Source organism: Corvus kubaryi, unplaced genomic scaffold, assembly GCF_017639235.1.
Source record: "Corvus kubaryi isolate FWS band 111438036 unplaced genomic scaffold, C.kubaryi_AGA036_p1.0 37249, whole genome shotgun sequence".
Taxonomy (NCBI): domain Eukaryota; kingdom Metazoa; phylum Chordata; class Aves; order Passeriformes; family Corvidae; genus Corvus; species Corvus kubaryi.
The window spans coordinates 4,483,356-4,509,621 of record NW_024581072.1 but is presented as its reverse complement, the minus strand read 5'-3'; the positions used below and the strand labels follow the sequence as shown (position 1 = coordinate 4,509,621).

Below are 26,266 nucleotides of genomic sequence, written 5' to 3'. Positions count from 1 at the left end.
CCTCCCAAAAAAACTTTTCTGTAATTTTGTCTCAATACAAGTGCTTGAAAAGTTTTCTGTATCCTTAGGAGGGACTACTGGCAAAGTTCTGAAATGAGTCATTGTTTCTGATTACTCCACTCTTGTGTCAAAGTACCTGGCAATGTTTGACCTGACTGTTGCATGCAGCAGCAGATCTGTGTTATCCTGGTGCATGGGGACAAGCAGTTTTCAGTATGATCATTAAACAGGCTCACTTGAGCACTGAAGCTGCAAAGCCAGCGTCTTGAACACCAGGATTCAGCAGGAAAGAGAAGACAGCAAAGGTTAGTGACATCCCTGAGAATTGTGTACCTAGAAAATGTCATCAGTCTGAATATCTGTATATTTCTGTGTCTCAGAAAAGTCCTAGGCACCTGGGCCAAAGGATGGGAATGACTGGCTTAGAATAGCTCATTTGTCCTGGTGACTGTGAAACTGTTTCACTTTAAGTATTCTCAGATGTCTTACTGAGACTCATACTGACTGAGCCTCATGGGCTAAGTGAATCCTCAGCAGTTTTCAGATGAAACAAAATCTGGGGGGAGTGACTGGATGCCAGATGGCTGTGCAGCCATTCAGAGGGAGTTTGACTTCCATGGCTACTGTAACATGTATGGCTTGTGCAGGCCCTGTGCGAGCAATACCAACTCATCTAAGTAGCAAACTGGCAATTTTTATATCAAGGCACAGGGGCAAACCTCATGCTGCCATCGCTTATTCTTTCCAGCACTGAAAAACTCAGAAGTCAATGGAGATCAACTCAGGAAGAGTGCTAGGACAGAATTCTTTTCTTGTGAGTGCAGCTCTTAGTTCCAGGCAGAAGCTTCTTTTCGGGGGGAGCCCAAGTGCTGGAGAGCTGGCCAGAGTAACGACCCATGCACCGATACGATTTGAGCATCGTTCTCCCTTTATTGTTTACCTACACAAGCTTATATCTACTTTTGCAAAGATTCATGCCCAGTCCCTCTAGATGGCCTCTAATCCACAGCGGAGATGACCAGTGTATAACTTTGCCAAGGACTTTCAGGGCTGCCTGCAGCCAGGTGTTTTCCAGGCTTGCCTGCAGCCAGGGGCCAGTTCAGGGGTTTCTCCTCAGAAAACTTGGGTTGTCCAATTTTTCCAGGGGTATCATATGCCCCTGTTCCACAAGGAATCCCTCTACAGCTTCTCTCGATCAACTCTGTCAGGAGATGTGTGACCTTGGGTCACATGGCACATAAGAGCTTTCCTTTGGCTACCCAAAAAACTTTTCTAAAGAAACAGAGAAGACAGACAAGGGGGATATGTGCAGCAGCACGTTATTTTGCAGCTGTGGAGAGGCAGTGGTTCTGAAACTGCAGTGAACTTCCAGCATGAGACTACCTTCATGCATGCAGATGATACATAGCCTGTACAAATGGCACTGTGCACAGTAAAAGCAGAATGTTGGTCACAGACCTCACAACATCAGGGTTAGATGATTTATCCAGATTTGCACGACTGCTTGCAGTGGGTTGGCCCCAGTCCAACAGAGCCACATACTCACTCACTCCCCACCAAAAGGATTGTGAAAGGGCGTCAAAAGGGTAAACATGTGAAAACTTGGGGGTTGAGATGAAGGCACGTTAACAGATAAAACAAAAGCTGTGCTACCAAGCAAAGCAAAACAAGGAATTATTTCACTGCTTTCCAAAGGCCAGCAGGCGGTCAGCCTTCCCCAGAAGATCAGCGATGTTCTCTGTGCATTACATGGAACAGTTGTTCAAAAGACCAACACTATAACCCTGGACATCCCCACCTTCCTCTTTCTCTCCCGCAGTTTTTATTTCTCAGCATGGTGTATGGAATACTCCTTTGGTCAGTTGGGGTCTGCTGTCCTGGCTGTGTCACCTCAGCTTCTTGTGCACTCCCAGCCTGCTCACTGTGATGTAGAGTGATAAACAGAGACGTTCTGGCCCTGTGCAAACATTGCTCAGAAATAACTAAAGCACCACTATGTTACCAACAATCTTTTGGTCACAAATCCAAAATACTGCGCCACACTAACTGCTATAAGGAAAATTAACTCCATCCCACCCAAAACCAGTACACCAGTAGTGGTAGCCTGGAATTCAGCCTAGTTATTCAGAATCCAAGAACAGAGTTTTCTTGAAGTATGAACAGGCCTCCTTCCCTTTAACATCACACTCAACACGTGTTCCTTTATTTACTGTAACTGAAAATTTCAGCAGTTTTCTGCACAAGCTTTAGTGTCTGCCTTGCAGCGAGATCTACCTAGTTCAACAGGAACAGTTTCCCCTGTGACACATAACTGCACGGCTCTTCTTCACTATGGATGTCTGATGTGCTCTCACCGCAGAGTCAGGACTAAGAGTCTAGCTGATCAACCCACTAGTAGATAGCTTTATGTGACAAACATCAGAGTTGTGCCTCTGTCAGAAATAATCCACCCTGACAACATGCCACCCACTCCTTTTTGAATGGATGGCAGATTTAAAGGAGGATTCATTACACAAGGCTCTGCTTGTAGTAAGTGTTGTTTGACTCTCTATTCCCTTCTCTGCTGACATTATTTCTTGTTTTGGAAGATGGGGTCTACACGGGGCTGATGGGCTCCATTTGTCTGAGAAGGGGAAGAGCATCTTTGGCCATAGGCTTGCCAGGCAGGTGAGGAGGGCTTTAAATTCATGGTGTCGGGAGATGGGAACCTTCATCCATTCCACTCCAACCAGTTTGATGTCAGTGTCAGCAGGAGATCCCAGAGCTTGGAGTGGGATCACAGGTCAGGAGGAGAACACTTGAAAATCCACAGAGGAATTCCTGACACTCCAGCCAGTAAGTTGGCTTCATTGGGGACCAAATTTAAATGACTTTGTGCAAACATACAGAACATGGGGAATGAAGAAGAGGAGTCAGGGATGCATGCCCACTTGCTGAGCCATAATCTTATTGGCATTACTGAGACGTGAAGGGATGCCTCCTTGAATGGAGAGTTGGAATGGAAGGTACAGGTTCTTCAGGGAGGACAGGGAGAGTTGGAATGGACAGATACAGGTTCTTCATGCCCTTGTCAGGGAGTGACAGGACTAGCGGTAACAGCTTCTAGCTAAAGGAGAGTAGTTTTAGATTAGAGGTCAGGAAGAAATTCTTTACTTATGAAGATGGTGAGGCACTCCAACAGGTTGCCCAGAGAAGCTGTGGATGCCCCATCCCTGGAGAGGCTCAAGGCCAGGTTGGTTGTGGCTCTGAGCAACCTGGTCTAGTGGAAGGTGTCCCAGCCCATGGCAGGAGGGTTGAAACTAGATGATCTTTAAGGTCCCCTCCAACCCAAACCATTCTATGATTATATGATGATCATATAATTTTTTTTTTGGTACTGTTCCTTCCTGCCTGCTGCAGTTTTGAATCTGATTAAAATGCTTCTGGCAAGTCAGATGAAGCAGATCTGGATGCGGGAGAGAGGATGTTTCCTGAGAATTACTACTACAGGTATTTCCATTCCAGTGATATCAAAGAATTCAGCTATTCTTTCCCTACACCTCCTGCTGTTACTTCCTTCCCCAACAAGGGTCAGGATCTGAGCCTAAGATTGGATTTAACCTTTGATGTGACAATACAGAAGCCTTTCCACCACAGCCCAAGAGTGCTACATCATGTATGGCCTTAGTTGTAACATGATCTTCAGCATTCTTGGGCCAATTTCTCTCCAAACTATGCTCCAGCCTCCCTTTAAAGCCCCCAAAAGGGGACAAGAGAGCCCTCTGTTTTGAACTTTTGTGGTAATTCCTCTTTTATACATTACCTCTTCTTATCTTCTTATCTGGTTGCAGGAAGGTACAGGAGAAACTATCACTGTAAATTCCTTTGAGGAGGGCTGGTAATGTGACAATCTGGGAGTGCTGCCATCCTCCACCCATGACAGCAATGTCAGGCCTGTTTGATTTCAGCTGGCAGCTGAGGGACGTTATTCACCTATGTTGCTTTAGGCACCATAAAAGAGGAGCTCACACAATCCATCCAGAGCAAATAATCAATATGCATTTTCATACTTATGAAGAAGCACAAAGCTTAAAAATTAAAAGGGTAAAGTGAAAAAATCCACAATAATGAAAACCCACAAGGGAAGACACAGTCTGCTCACTGCAGGAGTTCGATTCTCCAAGCTTCTGGTAGTGATTTTGTTTGAGCATAATTGCTTTTGTGAATCAGGCAATCACATGATGCAATAAGCAAAACAGTAAATCAGTTCAAGCAGCGATGTACCTTATAATTAAGCAATGCAAGTAATCAACCTAAAATGGGACCCACATGAAATTGTAGTGTCATCAAGCAATAACTCAATCACAGCTCTGTATCCAGTGTGGTAATCATGTGGAAAAGGTTGTTTAGTTATTAAGCCTCTCAATTTTGAAATTTCTGGTGAGACCCGGGCAATATTTAAATGCCCTGTCAGAAAAAAGAACTACTTTTCAGTTAGTAGTTTCCCTCACTGTTGAACTGTAGAAGACACTTTAATCTTCCCTGAAGCCCCAGGAGAATTGGCTTTCTAAGAGTGTCTGTGTCTTTGCTCTGAAGGCCTTTATTTTAAAAGGAGGAACAGTGTGTTCATATCCTTTTTATTCCTCTCCAAAAGCTCATCTAGTCCCAGAAGCTGGCAAAGGGATCCCACCATGGTATTTTGCCATCTTTCCTAGGAAAAATATATCAAACCATTACCTTTTGCTCTATGGAATCTCTTTCCACAAACAAAGCTGTTTTAGACTTCTTTATGATCAAAGTAACTCCTTGTAAAATTAAAAGAAAAGGTTTTTTGAAGCAAAATTTTTTTTGTGGTTGAAAATATTTTTCTTCTAGAAACTGGAAGCAGAAATGAGCAATAACTTTTTAAATAACTAGGTTTTATCTGTAGCCTTTCCTGGGGAAGTTTTTGATTTTCGGTGGTTCTGATAGAAATGTGTGAAGTTTAAAGTTTTTAGTTTAACGTTTCTTGGACCCTGTGAAAACTTAATCAAAAATAATTTGAAGAAAAAAAAGGAAAAAAAAAAGCACAACTAAACTGAAGTAAGGGAGTCCTTTTATAGAAACTGTCACGAAAGATACTATCATCATGTGGGTTTTATTTCAATTCTCTTTTTTAGGGCTGGGATTTAACACCATTCTCACAAGTTGCATTTATTTCCTTGGGAGTTAAGTTCTCATTAGTGTTTGCTTGGTAGATGCTGCTTCATTTATTTCAGTTTCTGCCTTCTGTGATATTTTAAGCTGCAGCCTTCATGAAGTCAGAAGAACTCTCATCTCAGCTGCATCACAGGGAGTGTCCTTTTTAGACAGCTAAATATAACACCATGACTTGAATTTTCTTCTGGGATTTGTGAATTGAATAGATAGGGTTCTCCATTCCCTCTGGACTGATGTACAACTGAGAAAGCTTGACCTTTACCTGCTAAATACCCGTTTCATCCTAGACGGACAATAATTCAGTCCCAGAACTGTAATGAGATTTCCCAAACTTGTTTGTTTGCTAATTACACAGTTTTATTCTATGCTGGGAGTCTAAGTGGGAACTGGTCACCCATTAACCATGACATTTCTACTGTTTTTCTGTCCCAAAGTGCCCTGACATGTCCCACTAATCTTCTCCTTGGGTCTTTAGGCAGCCTACACCATATTATTCTGTATTTTTCCACTAATATATGCTGTAGGAGACAAATCTAATGAAACTCAGTGCAAGACCTTATGGGAGGGTGAGGGACTATTTTTAAACTGTCTCTAAGTAGGTTAAAGCTTGACACTTACACTTTCACATCCAGTCACCAGCACCAAGATGAGTGTGCCCAGCTGCCCCGACTAAGATCAGTGATGTACGGGACAGAGGACAATGGATACTCACTCCTGAGTCTCCACTGCATCTCTTGGGTTTGTCGTGGTAGGTTCTTGGATTAACTGGTTTTCATACACTTCAGGAATCCTCAGCTATTTTACACTGACACTTACTTGAACCTCTATGAATACTAAAGAAGATAAGTCCATTGTCCTCATTTCCTGATTTTTAGATGATTTTAAGAGTGTGGTCTGTTTTCTTGTGGACATAGGAGGAAAAGAATCAGCAAAGGATATGCTGTAAGTGCGTTGCCATCTTCCTGTTAAGAAAGGTGTCAGTGACAGGTCATGCATGGGCTGTGACCTTACAAGAGCACTCATTTTCTGGGTTCAATTCAAAAACCACCAGTTTGTCAGTGTTTAGCAGTTTGATTGTTATCTCTCATGTCCTTGGCTACCAATACAGTCTGTTCATGTAAAACTTCCTCTGCAGTTTCTTGGGTGCATACACAAGTGTACACTTTTTTAATAGTTCGTCTTTCAAACAAATTGTTCTATTTCTGTTAAAAATCTTTCTAGAATGACCTCAAAATCAGCACTTCACCATTGAAGTCAGTACTTTTTTTCAGAGCCTCAACCTTATTTACCTCCAAGAATACAGGATACTGCCAGGATCTGAGAGTCAGAGGACTCCCTTTATAAGATATTTGTAGCACAGAGAATAATTATTTTTATTCTTTTGACTAGAAGAAGTCTAAGCTTTTCTAAGGATGAAGCTATCTGAGAAGGAAGTAGTTCTGATCTGCAAATTATTCCCACTGCCACCTCGCTACACTTCACCTTAACAGATATTGACTCTCTCAGCATCCTATTCTGCAGTCCCTGGAAGTGAGATCAGCTCTTTAGGGACAAGTGCTCTTCCTTGGGTATCCACACACTTCTGATTGACAGGAGAGGTATCTAGCCATATCAGTTCTGCTAGCCAATGGATGAACATGGTTCAGTCTAGGTAAGATTTCCCCTGGGATCCAAGCCAAAATCCAGTGTCTGGCTCTTCTCTGGCCTTACATGGGCAGTGGCATCCCACTTGTTCCTTGATGTCTCTGTTCAGGAAAATATTCCATCCACGCATGATCAGTATTTTGGTGTCACCTCTGCATAAACAAACTCCTAAGATGATCATGTGGGACTGACACCTTGTCTATTTCTAGGACATTAAAAATCACACATCTCATTTGAAAGTGAAAGGGCACTTCCAGAGAAACCTGGACACACTACTGTTCTTCTCATGGGTCAAACTCCTTTCATGCCCTCCTTTAGTAACGATCTCAATACTTCAGCTTTACCTTGCTGATGAACTTCACGTATCTGTATTTGTGGTATGGTGCAATATTGCTAATATTGGACCTGCTGGTTCATATTGGGAGCAAGAGTTCACTCCACACTCATTTCCAGACACTAGTGTTCAAATTCCGCTCCTGCAGAAAGGTGATGCCTTTCTTGTTTTGCTTACCTTTTCTCATCATGGTGTAAGACTGTCTTAAGATGGGTATACCTTTATAAGGAGTGAAAGAAATACGTGTCCAAGGAATTTTTAGTAAATGAATAAGGCAATTTGAAATCCATGCACATAACAGGCAGCAGATTTTAGTGCCTCCCAGAGCTCAATTTCTAATTTTTATTTAATTTTCTAGTGACAGTGAAGTCTCATATGTCATGGAGCAGAAGGCAAATCTCATATCCACAAGTGTACATTCATTTCAAGTTAGTTTATAAAGTAATTTTGTGACAGAGGTAGTCCAAGTGGAAAAAAAAAAGTGTGGAGAAGATTAATTCTTGAGTCTCTCACCATTTCAAATTGAAGGGGAAAGAAACCCAAACATACACCAATTTAATATAATGTCAATTCCTTGAAAACTCTCCTGAGTATATTCTTTGTTTCCTAGCAGGGATTCTTACTACAATTAGTCTCTCATGAAGACTTAATAAAATTTAATTCTCCTCTAACAAGCCAACAATTTCCATGAAATTAATCAAAACTCATAATGTGAGATTTTTACTCCTGTGTTACTTAAGGTTGAAACTTGCTGGTGGATTAAAAAGTCATGGAATGGATAGACAATACTAAATAAATGTTCAGGTGGGTTGTATATATCCTATTTCCACATTAAATATCTTTGATTTGCTCATATTCCTTTGGGGGTTTAAATCTGTTTTTCAGGCAGGTTGCTCAAATATGTGCTTAACTACAGGGTCCTAACCCATTATTTGAGTGTTTTTCACAATCCGACTATGATATTGGAGCAGAGAACTCTCCGAAGTGAAGGGTTTAGTCCAAAGTGTAATTGTGGTAGAGGCTGAGTGGGAGTAAAAGAAATGATGATTTGTAGAGGAAGTCCCAGCAGGAAATTTGCCACCATTCCCAGGCAGCTTGGAAACCTGAGAAATAACACAAATGGAATAGGAAAACAAAGTTTTCTGTGTGGTTGCTTAAGTTGTCTTTGAACACACATTTCTCAGTCCTCAATGGGCCAAGCCTGACGCAACATCAGCCAGGCCTCCCCAGCTCAGCTGCCCCAACCCTGGCACCCTGTGCCCGATGGTCTCAGAAAGTGGGCAAATGACCTCACTCTTACTCAACATTACTGACGCAGCAAGAGGGAGCTTGGACAGAGACATTCATTTTTATGTGCAAGAATAGTGACCTGCTTTGCTTTTGCACATCATCCAGCTGATAAATGCTATCATTTGAAGACTAAATATTACAAAAGGAGGTTAGGTGAGAAATGGCATGTAGCTAATTAGACAGAAGCAATGTGAAATTAAAGGCAGATGAGCATGTTTGGAACAATATTTGTACTTCACAGAGGTTCAGGTATATTAATTATTGGGCTTTCAAGTTATTGAATTCTGAAATGCTTGGACTCTCAACACAGGAAATTTTCTTCTTTAGATCTGCATTTCCCAAGGATTCTATAAACACAGTGAATTTTCTCCTTCACTTTGTTACTAATTTTTAGCAAAGATTGATTATACAGGAAGGCCCTGTGTAAGAGTTAAATTGACAGATCATGTTTACAATCACATAATTTCTTTTCAGGGAAACCCATCATATGAGATGTTCAGGCTTAGAAGAACTAATTTGGATTCAGCACACATGCACTAATAGAAGTGTCCAAGTCCAGCTATTTCAGTCTATTAAGTTTAACTCTCTAGTGCTTTAGCTTAAATTGAAGCCTGTGTTTTGGCCACACTTGTCTAATACTCATCATATTTAGTTGTAAGAACTTTATTAAGGCTACTAAACTCTAATTTCTATTAGCCAGTAGTCAGTCACCCATTTTGTGACTATATAATGTGGTCACAGCTGATGTATTCTGCTGACATTATACAGCATAGTTAACTCTTCTCCTTTTTGTTAAGGGATTCACTTTCATGAACTGGACATTGGGAGGATGTGAAAATTAAAAGAAGAAAATTACAAACTATTGTTTAAAATCGGTTCTAGCTGTAAGAGTTACTACAGGGTTGGACTAAATCCTTGGGGTCTGACTAGTTGTCATAGCCCCTGAAGACAGTGGGATAATATTACAGGCTTAATAGATGTGGTGTAAAAAATAGTCAGCGGGGGAAGAATCAGTAAAAGATGTAACATTTCATCTCCATTGCATTGATTTGCACACAAAAAGAGAGTACTTGGAGCCAGAGAGATGAAATGCAAAGCTACAGTATTGTGAGAAGCTGTGCCAGTTGCTGAAGACAGGCAGTCTTAAAAAATACCAGAAGGAAAAGAAAATTATAGGGACAATGACATATATGATCAACTGGTAATACAAGGATTAAGCAGGAAATGGGATGGTAGTGGATGTCCTTGGATCCTCATGGAGAGAAGCTGATGAAAGACCAATGTGATGCATTAAGCTGTGGATGCCCTGGTGGAGGAGTTTCCTCACTGCACTGTATTCCTCGTGTTTGGTTTGTGCAATGCAAGGGGATAGAATCTCCAGCCCTGCTACCTGCATGCAACCTTCTTCCCACAACACTGTGGAGCTGTTGATTCACTGACACTGAATGGATCAATAGAAGAAATGTCATGCCAGTAAAGGCAGGGAATGAGCTGGCTGCATACTTTAATTTATTTATGTGACATTACAAGTTACTTTTTACAGTTCCACTGAGGTAAAAAAAAAAAAACCCAACAAAAACATTCTAAGGTGACACATATGTCTACTTTATGTGGATTACATAGATTTACTTTCAAGTACTGCTATTCCACTCATCTGATTCAGCTAATATACTCTACCTAGAAAATGACTTCATCACATGTTTAGGTTTGTTATCAAAGTGAGGCAATGGAGAGCAAGTGAAAAAAAACTGAAATAGGAAGGTATGAGAATTCCTGAGCTGTCATATCGCATGGTCTCTTCAGAAACATCTGAGTGTAAAGAGCATAATATTTTAACAGCTTAATTTGCCAGCATCTGCATCACACCTAAGAGTAATTGCTCTACAAGTATCTGAAGTATCTAAAGATAAGCACACATTCACCTAACACTTAATGAAAAGTTGAAAATATTAAACAATTAAATTTGTTGTTATGGCTCGGAGATTGACATTTTGAGGTGAGGGCCTTCCTTCCAAGTCGAGGTCAGAACTTGGGACTACTCTTTCAACACAGGAAAAGAATTACAGGCTGTAGCATCTGACACCAAGCTATCATCTCAGCCAAGTATGCTGTTTCCCTCTGATCATTTTCTTTTCCAAGACGTAGAGTAATAAAAGAAGGTGAGACACAGAACTACCTGGGAAAATAGAAATTCTGTTGAAAAGTGTGTTTGACATTTTGAATCTTGCTTGCACTGTAAATTGCAACAAGGAGGAAAAGTGTGACCTCTCTTTCCCTCTCCATGACATAAGAATTCTGAAAAAAGCCTGAGTTACTCTGCTATGATTTTGTTTATTTTTCATACAATACAAACATGTATTGCTTGAAGCAAAGAGTCAAGGCAAAGTGATTTGGTCATGGAAAAGGTGCAGCACTTTTGATACATCAAAGTAGAATGTCTTAACAGCATCAAATACAAAACAGCAAAATTTTTTTTTTTGCTTTCTCTGCCTCTAAACTTCTGTATAACCTGACACATTACAGAATGCTCTGGTTTGGATAGCTTATTCACTGGTGGAAAAATTCCTGCCAAAAGTACTTGAAATAATAACCTCATGACAAAAACTTGATATGCTTTGGATAGAGACATCATTATTTAATCACTGCAGTGATAAAGATGGATTCTTGGCTTTATGATCAACTTCTGTCTGCCAAAGAAGCCTTGTAATGTAGAGCTGTAAATCCTGGAGATAAGAGCTATGGGATATTTACCTGATTATGCTTATCCACAGGAATCAGAGCCCTCAATTAGTCCGGTAAGGCAAGACTTGTTCAGACAACAGGAAACAAATAAAGGAATGGAGCTACAAGGACTAGGAGAGTAGAAAAGGTAGAGTACAAACAAGAAGTTGTCAGCTTAGGAGCTAGAAGCTGTAAATGGCAGCCTACCAAGGGGCTTATTCATAAACTAGGCTGGGGCATCTGTGTGCATTAAAAAAAAGTATCTATATATATATATAATATATATATAATTAGCGTTCTTGTGTTTGCATGTCATTGAGACAGAACAATCAATACATGCTTGTTTTAGTTTTTCTAAGAGCAGGGAGATAAAATTTGGTCTTGTGATAGCTGAAGCAAATGCTTAACTAGAAAGTTCATTGTCAAGAGATTTCAATGGACCAGGTCTTCAGAGCTATCCGAAATGGCTGAAAAGTCCTTTTGTAATTTTGGTTCAAGGGAAACACACACTTCTTAAAAATAATATTATGTTGTTTTTTCTTCTATTTGGTTGGAAAATAAAGAGCTTATTTAAAGCCTGCTGTAAGTTGATTGAAACAACAAGAAACAAAGCAATACTTTTGAAGAAGTAAAAGATGCTCAAATTCTGAAATGTTTTGACAGTCAGAATTGACAGTTGGAGAGAAAATGAAACATACAGTAGATTTGTGTTCAGTGAAATAAACCACTGAAGGGATTGCAACTGATGTACACAAATTACCCTTAGCAAGTACCTAACTCCTCTGTATCAGCAGCTGTATTGATAAAAAGCTAATCATCTTGCTCCTGCAGTCCACTGAGCAGCGCAGCAGTTACAACAGTGAGAGCTCATAATAAGATAGTGGGGGAAAAAATAAAGGGAAGAAGAAACAAACTCTGTTCATTTTGGGCAGCTGCCTCAGTATTTTCTATAACCTTTACATTTTGTTTGTGAGCTTTCTTATTAGTATCATTTTCACATAGCATTGGTTTCAGTTTAGTAGTCAAACACCATATGGAACTGAATAATCAAACACTGCATTTTAAGATGTTGAAATGAAACATCCTAACTAATTCAATTTTTTTTTTTTCCTGAAAACAGCCCTTTCCTTCTTTTTGGAGATCCAAATATACATTTTTCTATGGAAAACGTCACCAAACACAATTATTGGCTTATTCCACTTTTTACATGGATATCAATAAACACAGTTTCCCAGCTGGTGGCCAAGGAAGGAATCTGAGTTCCATGTACAAAACTCCGCAGAGGAGATTTTTGCTCAGTTTTCTGTACTCTACATTTGCACAAAGCAAGGTCACAAAGTGGATTCCTACTGTTCTGGTTCTGTAAGGAAGAACAAGCCTATTCCCACAATCAGGAGCAAGCATATCTCAGCTATACAGTGCCAACCAGACTAAGAACTGGCTTTGGTATTTGGGGAAATTTTAGAGGTGTCAGATGTAGCCTTGGCATGTGTGGCTGCTCTCCTCTGTCCGTGGTGCTGGGATAGTTCCCATGCACAGATACTAGTCTCTATGCCTCACTCTGTTGAGAAAACACTGCTATTTCTGAGATTTGTTGCTGTCCAGTTAAGTGTTATAAAATTGCATTACTGCCAGATTCATACTCATAAATTATTATGAACCTAGTATATTGTTGTATGCCATCAGAAAGAAGATGCATGTGGCATTGCTCGTATCATTACCATGGCTGCAGGAGCTGTTATTTCTTTTGTAGCAGACATCATGTATGGCAGGTAAATCACGTAACAGATCCCCATGGGTCCATCTTTCCAGCTGGGTTTCTCGGCAAATTGAGTAAAGGTTCTGCCTCCAAGGTAAAAGCCTTCCCCAGAAGCCTTTCTGAGACTATGAATAGACCCAGATCTATAGACTACATCATCTCTTTCAACTGCATCCTTTCTTGCCTCTGTGCCTGATCCTCATGTGGTGAGGAGTGTACTGGTGGGAACTTTCCTGACTGAATAGCCAGGGTATCACCTGGACAGGATGTACCCAAATCAGGCTCACAGGTGATTGGATTTTCACCTGGAAGGTGCTCTGTGGGAGTTATTTGGAAGCTGGTGCTTGAGGCAGGGAAGAGAGACTGAAGCTGGGACTACGAGTGTCTTGGTGGAGTTTGTGATTTGACAATGATGTACCTTGCTCTCCTGAAGAGGAAGGGACTAGTGAGGTAGTTGGTGCGCAGAGCTTTGTTTCCCTGTCTCATGTGTCATGATTTTCTGTGTCAGCTGTATAATCTGGAAAAAGTGGGTGCAGTTTGGAAACAGAATCACGAGTGCATGACCCTCGGAGAGTCAGCTGGTTCTGGAAACAGACCAGCCGTTTTAAACAGGTCAACAAGAAGCTCAAGGATCTCCCAGAGACTTCTTGATGTCTCTATTTTTTTGTCTGGCTTCTGAAGTCCCTGTGGATGACATCACCATTCTCTGCACAGAAGGGAGGACATTCAATACTAGAGAGCTTGTAAGGAGCCTATGAGCAGAACAGTGACATTTCTGAGCAACCCTACTCAGCTATGCTGACCCTCGGCTGCTACAGGAGTTCCTTGATGTAGCATGGTCCAGGATTCCCAAAATAGGAAGAAGAAAGCTGATTTTAGGTGATTGGGTGTTCTAACTATTAGCCCACACTTTTCTCATCCTTCTGTTTGAGGTAATTTGAATTGTTCCTTCCCAGACTCCGGCATATGAGAGCAAGGTGTGCATATGGAGGTTTAGTAGTGTGGGATGGGGACACTGTCCTTCTCTCTAAGAGCAATCATATGATGAAAAAGGAATGTGAGATGTTTTATGACAGACTCAAACTATAAGCCCTGCTTAGTCATACAGGCACTTGGGGAGGCAATACAGATCTGGAAATACTGTGTTAATAGAACAAAAGCCTGGGCACACAGCTCCAGCAGGCTCCTAGGTTCCTTTCTTGAGCACAGTTATCTATGCTGGCACAGTCCTATGTTATGTATGAAAAACCAACAAAAATACGGCATTATGACCTTTGAACCGCAATTTCTGGGGGTGAGTTAAGACTCAAAACAAGAGGGTTTTCCACCCCATCTTGGTATTGTTTTTTCCTTTCTGAAACTTGTTAGTAAAAGTGCAGCTGATGCTTACCTAGGTGAGTTTCTTAGAGTAACACTAGTGTCTGCTGCAAAAGTGGTTTTCTGGGAGCCTACAGAATAGAACAGAACAGTTCGGCAGAAGGGACCTACAAAGACAATCTAATCCAATTGTCCAATCACTTCAGGATGATCGAAAATTAAAACATGGTACAAAGGACATTATCCAAATGCCTTTGAAACACTGACAGGCATGGGACACAGAGGCAGACCGAGGTGGTAAACACTGTCCTGAGTGTAGAAACATGCACTCCTGCATCTGCAGCTGGGATCTGTAAGCTCTGCAGGCTGCAGACCCCGATCAGTGCCCCGGGAGGTATTGACTTGCCTGTCATGCCTGCTGGATCTGCGTGCCTTTCCGCGCGGTGCCAGGTGCAGCCCCGGCGTCCTTCCTGACCTTCAGACGAGGTCGCCCACGGGCCGTGGCAGCGGCTCCCCAGGAGGCGCCGCTGCTCCCTGTCCCCGGGCTCCCACTACTGCCGGCAGCATTCCGCCCTAGCCCCCTCCCTCCTTTTAGACCCATACAGGTTACTTTGGGGCTTGCTGTCCCATCTCTCCTGTTGGCGACAAAAGGGCGGATCAGCAGCAGAACTCGTCTCTTCCGCACCCAGCTCCAAGCCGGCTGTCGGCATCCCTAAAGGTGGGTGCCGGTGCTGTGGAGGGGGTACTGCCCTGCTTTGCCACGTAGCGCTCGCACAGCTCCTTCCTTCTCACCTTCAGATGCCGTCCCGAACCCGGGCTGGACAACGGATCGCTGCACTCGCGTCCTTCAGCGACAATCGCAGGGAGATGACTTTCCTGTTTTCCCCCATCCCACCCTTCCCCTCCATCCCCCCCCCTCCCGCCCTCGCCCCCCCCACCTGGATAGGGAGAGCACAGAGACGAGCAGCCGGCGATTCTTCTCCGGCCACAGTTAATCCGAGGCGAAGCAAGAGAGAGGAGAAGGGTCTGCTCCCTCCCTATCTTCTTCCTTGCTTCTCCAACTCGTTCCAGGACCTAGGGAATAAGAGGGGATCTCCGGGAAGGACTCAGAACAGAGGATGCAGAACGCTCTCCCACACCCTCCCCCTTTTGCAGGAAGCCGTGTTTGCAGAGATTTCCCCTGGCACACACACTGACTCCTGAGGAGAGGCAAGGAAGCAATTGCAAAATGCAACAGCGGGCTGACAACCACCCCTCCTTCCCCCCACGGCAAAGCACAAGGACACCTGGCTGCTGGAGACAGCCGGGGATGGGGTGGGGGACCCCCATGCAGATACACGCACCCCTCCGAGGGGCTTGGGAAGCACTGGGGGCCTGCTCGGCGGCGAGCATCGAGGGGCGAGGGCGGCGCAGGGAAGGGGCGGGGGAGCCGGAGGCAGGGGGAGGGAGAGAGTCCAGCTCCCGCAACGAGGGGAGGAGGAAGGAGGGACCGTGTCGGTGGGATGGTCCGGAAATGCTGTGATAAAAAGAGGGGCGCGGGGGAAAAGTAGGGAGAAGCTCTGGACTCATTCCTTCTCCCCCACTCCGCACCCGCAACTTCCCCGGCAACCCTCGGGCACACGGGCGCCGGCCGGAGCCCGTGGGAGAGGAGAGGAGCCGCAGCAGCCGCCACCTGCCGCAGCCACCTGCCCCGGCCCGGCCCGGCTCAGCACAGCGCCTGCCGCCGAGCGAGGTATCGGCGCCGGGGCGGGCGGGCCGTGCCGAGCGGAGCCGGGAAGGGCAGAGAGGAGAGGCGGGGTGCGGGCACACAGAGACAGGGATAGCCCTCGTCCCTCCAGGTGCTGGCACGGCTGTGACCCGGTGCCGGAGCCGGGCGGGGGGTGGGAGGCAGCAGCCGGAGCGGCGAGGCTGCTGTGCTGCACCTGGGGCAGGCCGGTCTCAACCTTGAACCGTCCCGGCTCACCCCGAGGAGGTGCAGCCCTCGCTGGCACTCCGCTGGCGGCTTTCCGAGGGGTTCTGGTGGGGGACTTTCCATCCCGCCACCCGGACTGCATCCGCATCCTGATCGCCCAGCATCCCCCGGTTGTTCTCCCTGGCACTTGCAGGGCGCTTCACCTTCAAATGCCCCCTCGGCGGTCCCGGGCGGAGCTGCCACCTCGGAGCAAACCTTCTGAAAACCGAGAGGGCGAGAAGCAGGCGGAGAAACGAGAAAGTTCAAAGGTTTAACCCCTTCCTGCCCGTGTGCAGGAGACAAGCCTTGATGGGGCGCCGCATTGCTCCTCCGCACTTGCTCCCGGGCACTTGCCCAGTCTGGGTGAACCACCGTGTACCCCTGACTCCTCCCACTCGCTGACCGCTCGCCGGCATGCAGCTCTGCTCCTCAGGTGCCTTGCAAAGCAGGGTCTGAAGGGATGGAGGGTTGGAAACTTGTCTGCACTCAGACAAAGGGGGGAAGGCTGAGGGGAGAGAGCTGAGGAAGACCAAGCATTCGCCTTTTCTTCTCCTAGAGACGCTATTCCTCTTTTAATTGTGCCTCTTTGCAGGCTGCCTTCCAAGGATTCCTGGTCTCTGTGCATGTGAGGTGTGAAGGTGGGCGGGACCCCAAGCAACAAATCATGGATTTTGTTATGAAACAAGCTCTAGGAGGTAAGTGTGGTTGGCACACGAGGGGCCTTGAATCTCTCCTACCTCTCCCCTCTGCACCTGGTGAGAGAAGGGATGGTCTACTGTGGTAGAGTCTGCAGCTGGAATAACTCTTTGAGGACTTGGAAGAGCATGCTTGTCACTGGTCCATTATCCCAGAGTGGAGTGTTTGAAGAGTTTGAGCAGGAGAGGGCAGCAATTAGCAGAGACCAAAGCCCTATGTCAGAGAAGAGCCCTCCCACACAAGGTGTGCTGGCCCTGGGTCATGCCTAATTGGCACCCTACCATTTGGATGCACATCCTGCTGTGAATTGTGCACGTCTTGATTTTCTTCATGCCGTGCCACTGAGGCAGGTATTATAAAGGATGCAGACTGGTTTAGGCAGAGTAAACCCAAAGAAAAGAGTGGCATTTTTTCTGCGTGTGTAAGCCCTCTTTCATCTTTGCTCCAAAGATTGGCCAAATCCTGAACAAAAAATGGCCAGTGCAGAAATTTTTGTCCCTGATATTTTGAGAGTTATTTTTTTAAGCAAGAACAATGCCACAAAAAAAGAGGGAAAATAAAAGAATGTGTTCCTACACACCTTACCTGGATTTGAGGCCAGCCTTCTATTTGTTTCTGTATATTAGCTTATGTGTGTGAGGAGTTGTTTTAACCTAGAGTTGGGAAATAGAAAGAGTAGGGATGTGTGTAGGAGAAATTGAAAATACTGCACAAATATTTGGGAATGAGGAATGAGGTTCCTTTTTTCTGCCACAGTTACTTTCTAGGCTGCTTGACCTGTACATTTGGTCTAAGCATCACTGAGGCCATGCTGGATGCTCTTGGGAACTGAAATATTTGCCTCAGGGGAACTCGATCATTCTCTCTTGTACTCTATCTCATGTGTGCATTTTTCATTCTTTTTTCTTTGAAGAAACTGTAGAATCATGGGGCTGTATAAATGTTTAATGTGTGGTGATACTGATGTCATACACAACTTCAATGTTTACTGCAGGGCTCTCTTCCGTGGCACGGAAACAATATTTTCATCTCTGAAAGTGGTGGGTGTTTTTCACCACAGGAACAAAAATGTCAGAGTTAGGAACAGAGCAAGCAACCCAAGTTTTAGTTGGGGTATTTTGAATAGGGAGATCAAACTGGAGAAGAAAGGGACTAATTTGGTTGCATGAAATAGCGAGGTATGAAGACATCTACGTGAGAAGGTAATGGTTTGTGTGGTAGCGATGCTGTTTCATTTCACTCTTCAGTGCCTGTTTTGAAGGAGAATGAGTGTTAAGATCTGCAGGCTTTGCACTGGTTCCTGTAGTGTGAACAAGGTTGCTTGCTCAGAAATGAACTAATGTACCTGCAAACTGGAGATACAGTCACTACAGCTGGAGATCCATGAATCCAGTAAAGGGAAATAACTGCTTAGAGACTGCAGTTAAAGGCAGGGGGAGGAGGGCTGCAGCAAAGGAATAATGTCTATGGTGCCTGCTTTTTTCTGCAGCTTGGTGACTTACATGAGTTGGAAGCAGTGTCTGCCTGTGCTTAACAACATTCACCCTGGGCAGACCTTCATTCTAAGATGATGTTGCATGCCAGGGTCAGGATTTATATGATAATAGGACTTTCTGAGAGGTTAAATTCAAAAAGCATCTTTTTGTGAGGTCTGAGCTCCTGATGTCTGTCAAGATGCTGCCCAGGGCACCAGCTCTTCTGCCAGATGACTTAATGTGTCTGGAACTTACCCACTTACTCAATAAAGGAGAAGCCTCTGCAGAGTGGTAAAATCCAGGAAATGCTAATTCATTAAGCAGAGTCCTGTTTTTAAATTACAAATAGTTTCAACAAGATAAAACAAGTTCTCCCAGTGCAAATATAATATGGAAAATAAAGGTGGTTTTGGACACTGGTTTTTCCTTGGAGTTAAAGTCCAAGCTGATGCAAATCACCCTAGCTGGCCACACTGGCACAGCAAGCCGAGGTCTAAAGGTTATAGCTTTCTTCCTTAGTTCTGGAGCCAGAACCCTTTCTGTCTGCCAGTTCTGATATCCAAAGGGAGATTTACTTAAGAGTTGGGCTCAATGATCCTTCTGGGTGCCTTCCAACTCAGAATAATCTGTGAATTGTGTCCACAAGGATGGTCAAATTGAGCAAAGCACCAAACCTCTAGTGACTGATAGGCTTGTTTTGGCTAGGATACATGGTCTGATCTGTTAGTGACCATTTTTATTATCCTCACTTTCTGGGAGGCCTTTGTGTGGATTTCATGGCTCTTTGATTTTAGTTTAATATGACTTTTCCCAGAACACCTCTGAATTAATTTGTCTGTTTGATAGGATTTTTTGAATGGTGCAGAAGTTCTTACCCCATTCTGAAAATCTCTTATGGCGCTCCTAGAAGAAACAAAAAAAATCTGCAATTTTGTCAGTAAGGTCCCCTCTAATCTACACAGAGTCAGACCTGCTATAGATTCTGCTTGCAGACCACCTACAGCTAAGGTAGCTTAACCCATCAACCATCTCAGCTGGTGACAACTCACAGAGGCTGAGGGCCAGCTGGGTGTCCTTGACAGAGCATTTTTATAATGGGTATGTCATTTTCTCTTCCCAGTGTAGAGCCCTAAAATGAGGCTTAGGTCAGAGCTTATGATAGCTAAGAGCCTGGATTTGAAATCTGTTTGCAGGCAGGTGCCTTTGACCTTTCCCTACTGGACAAGTCTATTGGTCCCTACCATGTAGGTCTCTGAAGCACTTGAGGAGTTTGGGACCAGATTTTGTCACAGGGAGTGATCAGATAAGGTACTGAAAGAAAAATGTCATTGTTCTCCTACCTCCTCACTCACCTTATTGAGGAAGAGGAGGTCTCCCTCTCTGCTAATTAGCAGTAACACTAAGCTTAGCAGAACGCTTCTGTGGGAGTTTTGCCATTGCCTTTAAGCAAACTTTGAAGATATTACTGTTGTCTGTAATGGCACAGAATGATCAGATTTGCTTTTCCTTGGAGTTTTGCCCTTAGGGGAAGAAGGCAACGAGGTGTTTTGAAGTTAACAAGCAAGGAAAGGCAGTTATGCGGTGTCAAGTTGCTTTGTTTGGAAGTCTGTGTGACTAGGGTATTTAGGTTTTGTGAAATCAGTTTGACAGGTTACTGTATTGCTGAAGTAGAATGTGTCCTTTCCCTGACTTGTTGTTAAAGAGGGTCTGCAGAAGCCTGCTGTTTCTGTGCAGTGCAAGGTCATCCTCTGCTGTCCTGCCAGCGCTTGGATTTTGCTGCTGTGTTGGCAGCAGAGTTTCTGCCTGGAGGTTGACCAGCTTGAAATGTGTCTTTTTAAATCTGTGGCTTCTTCATGGAAAAATCCTTGACCGTTTCATTAGCAGTGGGGACTGCGGTCCAGGAAAAACAGTACAAAATAGTAGGTTATTTGGCCAATTTGCTTCTGTGGCTTTTTTTTCCCCTTGTGCTTCTCAGACCTTTCAACACCCTATATGGAAGTCAAACAATTTATTTTCTTACCGTGAGAGAAGCCATGGAGAAGTCATGATGCTGATTAGCTGTGTAAGACAGCAAGAAGAAAATAGTAAGAGGAAACCTAAAGGTTTAAAATTGCTACTTCTTCTTCCACAGGAGTAACAGCAAGGGGATATTTTGTACCTCTGACCTTGCTACATCACCAGACGTTGACAGAGGTGGGTAGCCAGGGTGATTGGTCACTTCGCTGTTCCTGTGACAGTTCATTAAATGAAGACAATCAGAGTAATTTCATGACTATATTTTATGTTAGAAGTGCTCTTTGCCAAGTCAGGTGAGAGCTGGGCTACTGTCATCATGACCAATGATTTCCCAGGAGAGAGCAGGAACTGGAGGATCTGAAGAGGGTCCTGAAGGAGTTTAGCTATAATGCTTTTCACTGTGCGTGCCTTATTTCTTCCTAAGTTTGTGTGAAAGCAAATTGTGCATGAACACCTGACTCCCATGTTGTACTACACTGTATCACTTCCTCTGTCACTGCTGGCTTGGACAAATAGGGAAACTGGATTGAAATAGAAGACAATGAACTTCATGAAGCTCTTCTGGGTGTCATTCTGTTACTGGGTGATTTGAGGGCCAAGGGTCTGGGATATTTTCTTATGAAAATGAAAAGAGGATACCTATGGAAAGTGAGGAGGATTTACTGGAATATTGGATCATGATGTGTTTGAAGAGAGAGATTTCCTAGTGCAGAAAGCAACATTCTGCGTACCAGAATATTGTGAAATTGTGCATATACAGATTGCACAGTAGCTCTAGATATGATGCTGCACTGAGCCCTTTTAGTGTGCTGCTTTTACTGACATGAATAGGAGAAATGGCAAGAACTGGACGGTAAAAGGTTGGGATGCCTGACTTAAATATTGACTTTTTTTAATGTCAGCCTGTAGATAAATTACGAAAATCCTTTCACGTGTAACAGTGCATATGAATGGTACTGTCTAAATTTCTTCTTCATGCTTCCAGCACCCCTGGAATTAATTGTGCAATGCAAATCCCACTAGGAGGAAGGGTACGTCTGAGTTTCTGGATAGATATTCACTATGATAGATACTACAGGCATGATTTTCTGGTTTATTGGCAGCAGTTTAGAGTGGGAACTGCTGCTTCACATCTGCTTCTTCTGTCAAGAATCAGTGGACACTTGTTTTGGTTTAGAAGGATTCTGAAAATACTGCAGGCAGAAAACAAATGCAACCAGATTGCCATCTGGAGCACGTCAGCGGGGGTGCACTGCCTACTTCGTGTCCCTTACCAGCAACTTTGATTCAGCTAGGTATACCACAAAACACAGTCCAGAGGGAGTCCCCTTGTTCTTGAAGGCAGACAGAGATCCAAGCCCTCATGAAGATAATGGGATTTAAGACACTGTGTGACTTAAGCTCTGAAGGAGCAGCTCCTGTGCTAAGCTTACATTAGGGAATATGTGAGGGTGTGTGAACACCAGATAAGCCTGAATGAAAACCACACTAGTGTTTAACATCTTAGCAGTGACCTTCTGTATATTCTACTGCTGCATTTGCCTCACTTTAGTAGCTTGTGATGTGAGGATTTAGTTCTTAATTTTTCCTGCAGAAGTTAGCAAGATTGAGTGCAGTCAGAGGCCATACAGACCTGTTCAGGGTGGAACCATGAAATAAACACAGAGATTTCTGTTTTGTCCTTCTCCAACTCACTCTCTTGTTTCTCACATTTCCAGTTCTCTGCTGAGCCTCTGTGCTGCTCTGGGACCTCATGCATCAACTAGGCTGTGCTCCACTGCTTGTGTTAATGTACGAAGTTCTGGAGCAGGACAGAAACTGTAATGCAAAACTGCAATTCATAATGCCAACAAATAGTGCTGGTATTGACTTCTGGGGTCTCTTTTGTCCGTGATCCTTGAAACATTTAACACATGAGGTCTTTCACTCTGCAGTCAGGTGCATCCAAATCACAAAGAACAGAGAATGTGGCAAGAGACATGAGATCTTAAGCCCACTGTAGCATGTGATAGGTGTTGGAGGGCCACTTACTTTCATTCTCAGATAAATTCTGCCTATATTGTGTGTAATTCTGGGTCCCACAAATTAAAAAGATTTTTAAGGGAGTTGAATGTATCCAGAGGAGGGCAACAAAGCTGGTGAAAGTGCTGGAAGGAATGTCATCTGAGGAGTGGCTAAGGACTTGTTTTTTCTGTTTTGGAGAAACAGAGGCAGAGGGGTAACCTTGTTGCTCTCTACAGCTTTTTGAAGAGGGGAAGTGGAGAAGGAGGTACTGATCCCTTCTTCCTGGGATCCAGTGACAGGAGGCAGGAACTTGGGGTAGGTGGCATATCTGATGCATACATTTTTCACAAGGAATGGTATTAAAAGCCTTATTTTCTTCCTAATGTGTACTGTGGCAAAGAGATTTTCTTCAAGGAATTTGGTAAAGTTGCAAGATGTCTTCCAAGGAAGCAAATGGTTGCTGTTGAGATGATACCAGTGAAACAACTACAGTGATGGTCAGCTGATTTATTCCATCCATGATCCGAAACAGGAGATGAAAAACTGGCGGGTCCTTTCTTCCTTTCATATTTGCTTGCCTCTGTTTGGCCTGCTGCTGTTAGACTCACATAAAACCTCCCCCTTGTGTCTGCTGGGATCTTACTTATGTTTGTCTTACTTGCAAGCAGGCACTGAGAGCAGTGTGCTTATTGAAGTATCCTTGGAGGAAATGTGCAACCTTCAGCTGATTGTAGAGGTAGGCCACAAAGAGCTTAACTAAGATTTGTCCTGCAGGTCACCTGCTTGCCGAAAGCCTGCTTGGAATGGAGTGACATGGATAAGCAAGAAGTTTTCTCTCTCAGAGCAGGAGAAATAAGGAAATTTCACATATAATAAATAGTCTGTCTAGGATTGATTCATGGCAGAAAAAAAGATTCTTCTCCTTGGTATTTCTGTCCACTTTGAAGGAAGTTCTGCATACTTTTTGATTTTAATATCCATTGCTGTACACATGAATCTTTCTGACTTTTATAGTTTTTTACCTTTCATAATCGAAGTAGAGAGAAGTGGTGGTTTCTTGCCAGCTGCATGGTTTTGGCACAAACAGAATTTGTCAGTGCTGAAATTTTGGCCTGTGTTGCATAGGATATGCTATCTGCCGCAGCGGATTTGGAGCTGGGCTGGAGCTTAGTGGATGATGTATTACAGTTACTCAGATCTTCCTGGTGAAATGGGTTGCTCTAAATATAAGCTACTGGTTTGCCTTTGTGTTCGTTCTTAAGGAGAGGGAAGTGCAGGATGTAGTTCAAGTCTTAGCTGTGGACACCTAGGTACTTGCTCATGTTCTGGCAGAAGGACAGGCATTAGAGAAAACCCATGTATACCAAAGCTGATGTACGTGGAAGGGCTTTGTTCTCTGACTAGAAGGGTAAGGTTTGAATTCATAAACCTATGAAATCAAATCTATGAGGCCTACCTGGGTTTAGAAGTCTTGTTGAGACTGTATGGTCTGTATTTGTTAGCACTGCAGTAAAGGCTCTCCACTAAGGGAAGACAGGCATCCTGCCCTTAGAGAAGACAAGAATGTCTCTTCTGTGCTGGGACACCCCCCAAAGGCCAACAGCACAAAAATCCACCCTAGCAACAAGACGGTGTCACTGGAAATTTCATGCGGAAGTTGCATGGAGATGAGAAGTTATCCAGCAGTCTGCCAAATTGTTGAGGAGGCCTGGAAGAAGAATGGCAATAAGACAGGCAGAAAGAAAGGGATAGATCTCTAATTTGTTGCCACTGGGTTTTCTCATATCAGAGGGCTACATGCAAGAGGCATGTTCTTCTGTTTGAAGGTCAAGGTCCCTTCTCTGATCTTTATGTGATAGTGTTCAGAGAAGAAAGAGAGGGAATAGGCACTGGTGCTGAGACTCAGAGACAAATACAGGTTCTAGTGTTATCTAGAGTGAGAATTCATAGTTTTCTAGGCCATTGGAGAGAGGATATGGTTCATGAAGTGGTAACTGGGATGTTGGTCCCTCGAAGCTGCAGAGTTTCTATTCCCACTTCCAACAGCTGTAAAGACCCTCAGCAGCATACTTAGGGCTCCTCCAAATTCTCTGCTCTCCTCTTTCAGTAGTGGACCAGAAAGCACTCTGCCTTAGCCTTGGATGCTCTTCTTTGTGAGGCTGCACCTTTGCACTGCCTTTTTATATTCATTCCATGTGCTGAAACCTAGTGCTTGATCAAGGCAACACAGAACCATAAACATTTGCTAACTTAGTGCTTTGAGCACTTTGCTGGTTGCCGTCATACTTTCTCACGTACAGTTTGACTGTGAGAGCTTGGATATAGTCACTTATGGTTCTCTCAGGTTAGTTTTTGGGTCTGGAGTACGTGTCTGAGCATGTAGAACATTGCTGAGAAGGCTGAAAGTTTCTAACAACTGCTGAGTAGATGCTCATGTGGTTTGCTAAAGGGTAACAGCTGCAGTTAACAGACATGGCAAAGGTTACTAGTGATCTATCACTGGTACGAATCACTGTGCACATTAGAAACAAAATACTTCAAACTAATTGTATCTCTCTGCTAGGGACAAATTGACGACCACCCTGTGCAATTTGAGGATAGATTTTTTTTTTTCACCCCCTTCCTCCCATACTTTTAAACGAGCTACTTTCAAGTTGAGGGGATGCAGTCACTGCAGAAGTGCATTAATACAAACGACAGATTTAATCTGCTGACTTTGTGCATCTTTTTGCAATTTGAATTTGTCATTACCTACAAGAATGAAGTTGCTTAGTAGCTACATTTTTGCATCATGATTTGAATCTTGTAGCTTATTTGCAGTGATACTGACCTTGAAGGAATGTCAAACATACTACAAAATCAACATAAATTTGGGATTCAAATGGCTGTGAATTACCTTCTGTGGAAAATAAGGAAAAGAAAAAAAAAATCCAGGTGGGGAATGGTGGAGCTGTTTTGATAACTCCAGTCTCCTGAGAGAATTGGAGCAATGAAGGGGAAGGCAAGCAACAATTAAAGGAAAAACGATGGGAAAGAAATGTGTGTCAATGCCTAGGTTGACAAATAGCTGAGCTGCCATGTCTCTGTGTCCCTGGATCTCCATCTTCTTTTTTTTTTGCTGGTGAGCTCAGGCAAATTTGACCAGCAGAAAAGAAGTTTGAACCTTCTGTTGAAGGTAACCGAGTGTAAGATGGTTGCCTCTATTGCTGGCCTTGTCTGTGGGAGAACCCTGGGTATGCTTGGGAAGGTAACCTGATCTCTAGGTTAAATGGTGTCTCTCCCAGTCTCCTTGCATAGAAAGCAGTACAGGACCCCGTTATCCCAAGAAAACCACAGACTCGACTAGACACATGGGCCTCTGAGCACTACCCTTCCCTTCATGGGAAGTGAACAGCATTCTTCTGTCCTTCTATCACTCCTTCTGCTTCTTACTGCCGGACAGAGCTGAACTTCCAGATTAATGGACTTGAAAATCTGTCCTTGACTTGATATTGGCAATGATCCTTTCTTGCTATTTCTACTTCACTGCCATGGTGTTACTGTGTGTAGTGTGGAACTCTCTGCAGCCCCCCTGAAGGGGCAGGAACTGTGTGGGACTGCCTGGCCTCTGTTCCAGTGCCTGTCTTCTTGAATTCTTTGAAAATGCATATATTAATCAAAGTCTTAATTTGCAAGAGGACTTTGGAAAGCTTTTACTAAGGCTGCTGTTTTGGTTTTTTTTATGAAAAGCTTTTAAACATCCAGGTTGTTTTTTCTCAGCAACCAAGAAAAGAAGACATATTGCACACATGAAAAACTATATGAGACTAAGACATCATGTCCAAACAAATGTATTATTAATCTCTGACAGATATTTTTTTTATGCTGGAGCTAAGTGTATG

General features: G+C 43.6%; 1 protein-coding gene and 1 long non-coding RNA gene across 4 annotated transcripts in view; one reads left to right on the top strand and one right to left on the bottom strand.

The window, feature by feature from the left end:
• Positions 1 to 9,933: 9,933 nt before the first annotated feature.
• LOC121662400 lies at positions 9,934 to 15,670 on the bottom strand. Of its 2 annotated transcripts, XR_006015280.1 has the most exons (3): positions 15,587 to 15,669; positions 15,182 to 15,317; positions 9,934 to 14,374 (listed from the first exon to the last, which is right to left on the bottom strand). It is a non-coding gene; the product is annotated as an uncharacterized LOC121662400 (long non-coding RNA). The 2 variants fall into 2 exon arrangements; XR_006015279.1 differs by having other exon boundaries at positions 15,182 to 15,670.
• CPLX1 (complexin 1) overlaps positions 14,863 to 26,266 on the top strand; it is a 115,544-nt gene continuing 104,140 nt past the window's right edge. The window contains exons 1-2 of one of the 2 annotated variants that reach the window (XM_042023510.1): positions 14,863 to 14,961; positions 16,787 to 16,889. In XM_042023510.1, the coding sequence (XP_041879444.1) occupies positions 16,859 to 16,889 (31 nt within the window). In that variant the 5' untranslated portion in view covers positions 14,863 to 14,961; positions 16,787 to 16,858. Of the gene's footprint in view, positions 14,962 to 15,753; positions 15,976 to 16,786; positions 16,890 to 26,266 lie in introns of those variants that run through there. The other variant, XM_042023509.1, reaches the window with a different exon arrangement.